General features: G+C 36.0%; 1 protein-coding gene across 1 annotated transcript in view; it reads right to left on the bottom strand.

Annotated features, from left to right (window-relative positions):
- Positions 1–535: 535 nt before the first annotated feature.
- Positions 536–6,999, bottom strand: part of UNC13C (unc-13 homolog C) — a 692,691-nt gene continuing 686,227 nt past the window's right edge. The window contains exon 33 of the mRNA XM_019504241.1: positions 536–3,690. Coding sequence (XP_019359786.1) covers positions 3,405–3,690 — 286 coding nt within the window. The 3' untranslated portion in view covers positions 536–3,404. The remainder of the gene's footprint in view (positions 3,691–6,999) is intronic.

The following is a 6,999-nucleotide window of genomic DNA, read 5'->3' as shown; positions in this document are numbered from 1 at the left end:
CTAGAAGATCTACTAGGTCCCTTCCGACCCTAAATCTATCTATGAAACTATGAAACTGAGAGATTTCCCTGTAGTAGCTGTTCTTTTCTCAGCTTCCCCCTTAAATTCATTTTGCTTTTGTTTCCTGTAACTTTTCCCCAAAATTATATTCAATGTATGTATTTTAATACCTTAACAAACCAATATAAAATATATGGGATTTCAGGTTTTAAAATGTGTTGCATTAATTTTGTTGTCAGTGGAAAATGAAATTGAAGAAATACTTGATGGATGCCCTTTCACTAAGGTTAGTTCACTAGAGCCAAAAAACTGTTCTCATAGATAAATGCAAATTAGATATCTTTAAATAAATGAAGTGTTTACTTTTCTAAACCCAAATCTATCAGTCCTTTTAATATGACATTGTAGCTTAGGCAGTATCTCTTAGTTATGCCATATCAAATGTTTGACTTCAAGCTGATTACGCTGAGGAATAGCATTTATTTGCATTTTGATCAATAGCTAAATATATTTATAACAGAGCTCTATAATGTAAAGATAATACATTTTTCATCTCAACTTGCCACAAAACAAACCTTGTTACAATAAGTAACTATTTCTTTGTTTAAAATGAGAAAATATTAAGGTACATGATAAATTCTTTACAGTTGTAGTTTACAAAGTTTGGGTTATTATTGGATTATTTTTGGCATATAGATCTAATGCAAACTGCTTATTATTAGAAGCAGTGATAGATTTCTTGGCAAGTTTAATCCTTATTCCTTTATAGGTAGGTCTGAAAAATATAAATGTACTTCAGTTAGTGACATGTTAATACATTATCCAGCAAAATGAGCAACATTTTAAAATACAGTATTCAACAATAAGAAAAATATAAGTGCTTTAAGTAAACAAGAAAGTCATTTTTCTTATACAATTCAACCAGTCTTTATTAAGCTCTTGGAGCCACAGTGCAATGCAGTAATGTAAGTAAATGAATCATCGCACAGCCCTCTCTGCATTTTATCTACAATAATACTTTATATTATACTTTCTCACCCGTTGATAGTATACTTTTCTTTTTGAGATGGAGTTTATTAATGTCATATCATATTAAATCTTGTTGACTGTTAATGGGTTTTGTGAGTGCTACCACAAGGCAGCTTGGCTCTCACTTTAACGGTATCAATCAATCACTTAAGTGTCGCACAGCATTCACAGGGTGGGCTCTGATTTCTAGAACTGCAACTAGGTTAAAAGCAGATCAACAGGACTTGTGTATCTGAGGGGCCATATAGTAGTTGCCAATAGGGAGGGAGGATGTGGGCCCAATTCCAGCCTGGCAATTGCAGTGAATTGAGTTATACCTGAAATGATTTTGTTCCCAAGCATCTCAAGGCACAGAGAGTATACTTAAAATACTAGTGGTGGGCTTAGTTTCAATGGAAGCTGGGCACCCAAACCCTTTAGGTAGCTCTGCAAATCTCAGGATATGAAACCTGCATTTAATATTTTTATCAGCGTTATATTCTCAGAATTATCTGGTCTAAAGTGGCCTAGCTAATAGATGCAAATTATTAGCTTTGGTGCTCATTTTATTTGGAGAGGGGTTTCTGAGGTAACAGCAAAAACACGCTGTTTCTTAAATATGTGTTTTGAAAAGCATAGATACAAATGGGAAATATGTTGGTGGACGATTCAGCTTCTTCCTCACTCTGTCCTCTGAAGTACTGCCACCTTTCTAGACACTTTGCACATGTTCTCTAGCTACTTTGTTCATAGATAATGGCTACCGCAAGGAGATTTAAATATATTGACACAATCTGTAAAAATCTGTTGAAAGGGCATTCTGGAAAAATTCAGTGTTTCATTTACATGAGATCACATAATACTCTTTAACAAATAAGAATCAACACCAATATTCTTATGTTACTTCTACTGTTTGGTAGGGGAGGTCGGGGGAGGGGAGAGGAGGAGGTGTGAAATTGCTTTTAGGTATTATGAAGCCTTGGAGTCAAGGACCAGGGCAAATACTTATGTGTATGCATATATAGGTATGTTTGCCAGAACTTTATATCATATACTCTGTAAGTACATTAACAATTTAATTGCCTGATTTATTTTAATTTTGCATGTATTATTCAGTGACATTGACATATCAAACCTTACATTTACAAAAGATGCAAATGTTAGAGACACTAGAAACCATAATTTGATGTATTGTCATCACACTGCAACCCACTACATTGGTTTCACATTGCACTTACAGCCTATAGGCACATAAATAATATCAAATTACAAAACTAGAAGCAGTTTCTTCATACTTTATTTTACAATTTCTCACTAAATATATTTACATGACATGGATTTTGCTTCAGTGCAATACATAGTAATGTTGCATAAGTACAAACTTGAACTTTTCTAAAAAAAGAAAATAAAGCACTTAACTGATTTACAGCTAAGTATGTAAAGCAACATTTACAACTCTCAGTGAAAATGCTAACAGCATCGTTACTTATCATAAATGATTTCTAGAAACAAACCACAAGCCAGCTTTATATCTTCCAAACTGTTAACCATATACAGTACTGTATCATTTTAAGAAAATGTAGTATTTGTAAAGCATGTATACTGTACTGTATGGCAGCCATTTTCTACATCTGTCAACTTACCTATTTTACAAATATGATGTTATCTTGGCAGTTTCGAAGAACAAAGTTATCTCAAGATATCAAACATCATTAACAAACTCTGATAAGCATAGCATCTTGAGAACTTGCTTTAACAGCGTTTCTTCACAGTGATATATATGAAAGGTTGGAAAAAAGGTCAGCATAAAATATTTCCACCCCCTTTCAGTTTTTATGCAAAAATCATTACTTTATATCAGTAATTATAAAATTACAAACACTTTCTAGAAGTAAATGCATCTGTAGTTATGATAGAAAAAGTTTTTATTCTTAAGATACCTAACATGAAGTTAGCATAAAATTATATGAAATTAGGTAAAAATCTTTAAAATGGTAAGGGAAGCAACCTAATACAGACATGTAGAATAAGCAGCACACAGTAATTTAAGAGACAAGTAATTAACCAACTAAAAACCTAAACATTTATTAATAAATATTAAAGGTAAAGGAATTGCAATGAGATGAAATCAACATTTTAAAATATATGCCATTAATAATTTACTTTTAATCTTAGTTTTGGCACTTCATTGGAACAATTACTTTTCCAAAGACCAAAACATGTATAAAAGATATAGAGCTCCTCAACATACCTTGCAAATATAGTACATAGGTACTGGCAAACACTGAAACATAGTTAATTAAACATTCCCACTGATTTGCACATGCATGCACTATTCAGACAACAACAGTGTATCTATTTTCTTGGCGGTGACAGCCTTGCATTACTTGGGTATTTCAGGAAGTTTCATCAGCAGATCTTGTTTCTGATTTAAGTCTCACAAATTCTTTAGCAACTTCATCATTGGTCCTCTGAGAGAGAATTCTAAGGATTGTCAGACCAGTCTCATCTATAAAGATATTTTTCAGCAGGGGATACCAAGATGCACAGCTACCTTTCTCTGTTATACTCTGTAGTTGGATAACTGTCATTCCTATAATGCGATCTTCTCTGGCAAAGCAGTAATCTTTTACAGAGAGATGAAGCTCATATGCTCCCAGCTTTTCTTCACTGCTCAGAATGCTGCATGGATTAAAATACAAATTTAGAACAAGGACTTTAATTTCTCCAAGAGAAGAATGTGTCCTAGAAGCCTTGTTAACATTACTGATGGCTCTGCTTTTGCAAACACTTTCATTGACTTCTGAACCTTTTATGTGAATGGACCTTTGATTGTGGAATATGCTCCACAAGTGCCCTTAGTTCCCATGGCTTGAATAGCAGTTGACTGTGTTCATTAATTTCCTCAGCATCTGGCATAATCAGACCACCTGTTCCCTAGTTCCCAAAAGATTTGAATGTTCAATATTTTCATCACATTTATTTGAGCATCTGTTAGCTAGCTATACATTTTCCTACATGTTTTTAACTTTAAATTTATGTTCAATTTCAATATGAAAGACGTTTGAATAGTAGCTTAAATCACACATGACCTTTATCTAGGCACTTTGCCTCTGTATCAAACTGAAAATATTTTAGGTTTCTAATGTATCTTTGATCAGTTTTTCCCACTTTAGTAATTTTGTAATTCATTTTGTGGGCAACAGCTTTCACATAGCCATTAAATATAGGTTTCCCTCTCTGAGATGTGTGGTTTCTAAATGTTACTTGTAAAGCAACATGATCATAATCTTCATGTGGTTAACATTAAATTGTGTATCCATTTGTGTATTGTGTATCATTGTGTATCAGAGTTAAATCTGAAAGTGAATTTTATGTAATATGAGTTGGTATATAGGTACTTTCTTCCCTGAGTAAAAAACTAAGTAACAGTTACATGTTGTGAATAGAAAAAATCTTAGTTTGATGGTGACCTGTACTTGCTTACCTTGTTAAGATGATATAACTACCTGTGATAAGCTTTTTTCAAACAGCGATGAAGGATGTTTCTGTATTTGAGGTCACATATTTACTTGTGGGAATAAAATATGTGTGTAATTAATGCAATTTAATATTCTTGTCATTATAGGATAATGCAAGTCCTTTCAGGGGACCAAAATCTAGTTCCTGCTTGAGGGAATGCACATTGCACAGGGCCACTGTGTGTTCCTTACCTTAAAACTGTGCTCAAATGCTGTCTCTCTACTCTCAACTCTGTCAGACGTGACTACAGCAGCTTTCTAAAAGCAAAAAAATTTGCTTCCCAGAGTGCTACTGTATGAAAGGAGTACATAATTATTGTTCTAATCACCTTTCTTATCCTGATCAGTATTATGACTTTCATTGCATTTCAGATTCTCTAGATCTGAGATAAGAAGAATGCTTTTAGTAGTGCGCATTGCTGCAGCACACAGCATTTTCCCCCCAATCTCTGAATTGGTTTTAAAAAATAGTAAATAGCTCGCTCTTAAGGCTGCAAAAGTAACATCTGACAAGGTGACCCGAGTACTGATACAATGACATCCTTGTGAGTCTGAGGACAGCCAGGCACAATAGCCTGGAACGGCTAACATCTCTAGGGAGGGCTAGTTCCATGATCCATTGCTCCAGGGTTCCCACCAACACTACTCAAACAAGTACACCATAGATTTAGGGGTAAGTATTTTGAACTGCTTTTTAGTCCCTTACCTCTCAGGGAAGGATTGGGTTGCCTATTTGTACGAGTATAAATAAATGTGCAGTAACGACTGCACAGTTGCGTCTCATGTAGATGGGGCCAGGGTAGGGAAATTTGTTTGCTTGAAGCATGTCCCTTATTCACTGCTGGTGAAGCTGGGGAAACAGCTTTAGGGAAGGAAAGATCCTAAGTCCTGCGCCTGATGTAATGAGGACAGTTTTTGCCTGTGCCTGTTCCGAGTTTCTAGGCTACCTTGGGCCCGATCCAAGTCTTCCATGAACATTAGCTTAGCACTGAAACAGTCCCACTGCCAGTTAGGCCTGGTTTTAGTTTTCATTGTGATAACTTTTGACTCATCTTAAGGAAGAGAGTTCTGTTTGCTCCATATACTCAGTCTAGCAGTTGTGTCCCCCAGTTTTGGCTTCGTAATTCTCGCACCATAAATTTATAACAATTAATGGCTACATTTCTCTAGTGTCTTTTCATCCAAAGATCTTGAGGCATTTTACAGTCATTCATTAAACTCCACCAAAGCTCTGCAAACTGAATATTAAAGGTAAGGGTCATCCCAGTACAGAGGATTCAACTAGAGTCTGCACCAGTTAAGAACTGCACTAACTGTTGAATTTATCACATCTCAGACAAGTCACCTAACAAGAAGGCGGAGGTGTCCTAGCCAATAGGTGGGCTCTGAGAAATCCTACCAGATCAGGCTCTGCCAAAAATGTTGTGACAGCTACTGTTTTCTCTGCAAACAGTATCCTTACTTCCAGTTCCTGTTCTACCTCCTTATGAATTTTAGCTAGGAATTGTAATGTGAAATGTTGACATGGCTGAGAGCCATCACTTTGGTTTAGGGTGCTTCTTTTGAAAGGATGATTAGCAAAGTTTAACAACTCTATTGTTAGCCCTCAGCCAGACGCAAGAAGTATTGTTTTCTCCTGTGGAGGTAAAAGACAACAAGCAAACTCTATATGCAAAATGGAGCATGGCATTGATATGGAAAGAGAACCCACCCACAGTATCAATCCAAATTCACAGGCTGTGCATAGATTTCCTAATTTGTTGCATCTCTCTCTCCTTCAAGAAAAATGTTGCTGGGCTACTGCTTTAAGTAAAGGGTAAATCTCCTCACGCACCCCCAACCAAGTCCTTTTTTCTTTCCTATCTGCTGGGGAGAGCTAAGTTACAGTTCCTACCCCATCCCTTTGAGGTTCAATCATCTCATCTGACCATCTGGAGGCCATAGAGTGAGAAAGGGTATAGAGTGAGAAGAAATTTCTTGCCTCTCTCTCTTCTGCTTTTGTCTATGAAATTGCTTTTTACCCATCTGGGTCTTTTCTGCTGCTTGGCAGTTGTCTTGAGTTTGTTCAGCGATCTCCACCGTCTTTTCTTGGAGTTTTGAATCACAGCACCTCTCAGCTGTGTTGCAGTTTCCATGCTTCTAGCAGGATTTTTGACCATACAAACAGTAAGTTTCCCTGATTAAGAGTAGGTAGCGAACTGGGCCCCTCCCTTGCCAAGTATTAGAACAGATCACGGAATCAGTCAGGTACAGAATTCTTGGACAGTTCATCCACAAAAAAGCTGGTGTAACTGTTCAGCTCTTATTACAAAATGATAATCCTTAGCTATTGTCTTACGTCTGAAATATGCTTCAAATATTAAACAATGCAGCTGGCTTTACGGCAGGTAAAATAGATGGCTGCATGTCCTTATAAAGAAGTTTTACAAGCATGAAATATTTATTATTCAGTGAACAGTAGTAGACAGGG

Source organism: Gavialis gangeticus, unplaced genomic scaffold, assembly GCF_001723915.1.
Source record: "Gavialis gangeticus isolate Ggan-Ray unplaced genomic scaffold, GavGan_comp1, whole genome shotgun sequence".
NCBI classification, from domain to species: Eukaryota; Metazoa; Chordata; order Crocodylia; family Gavialidae; genus Gavialis; species Gavialis gangeticus.
The sequence above is the reverse complement of the archived record's forward strand: the minus strand, read 5'-3'. Positions and strand labels throughout refer to the sequence as shown.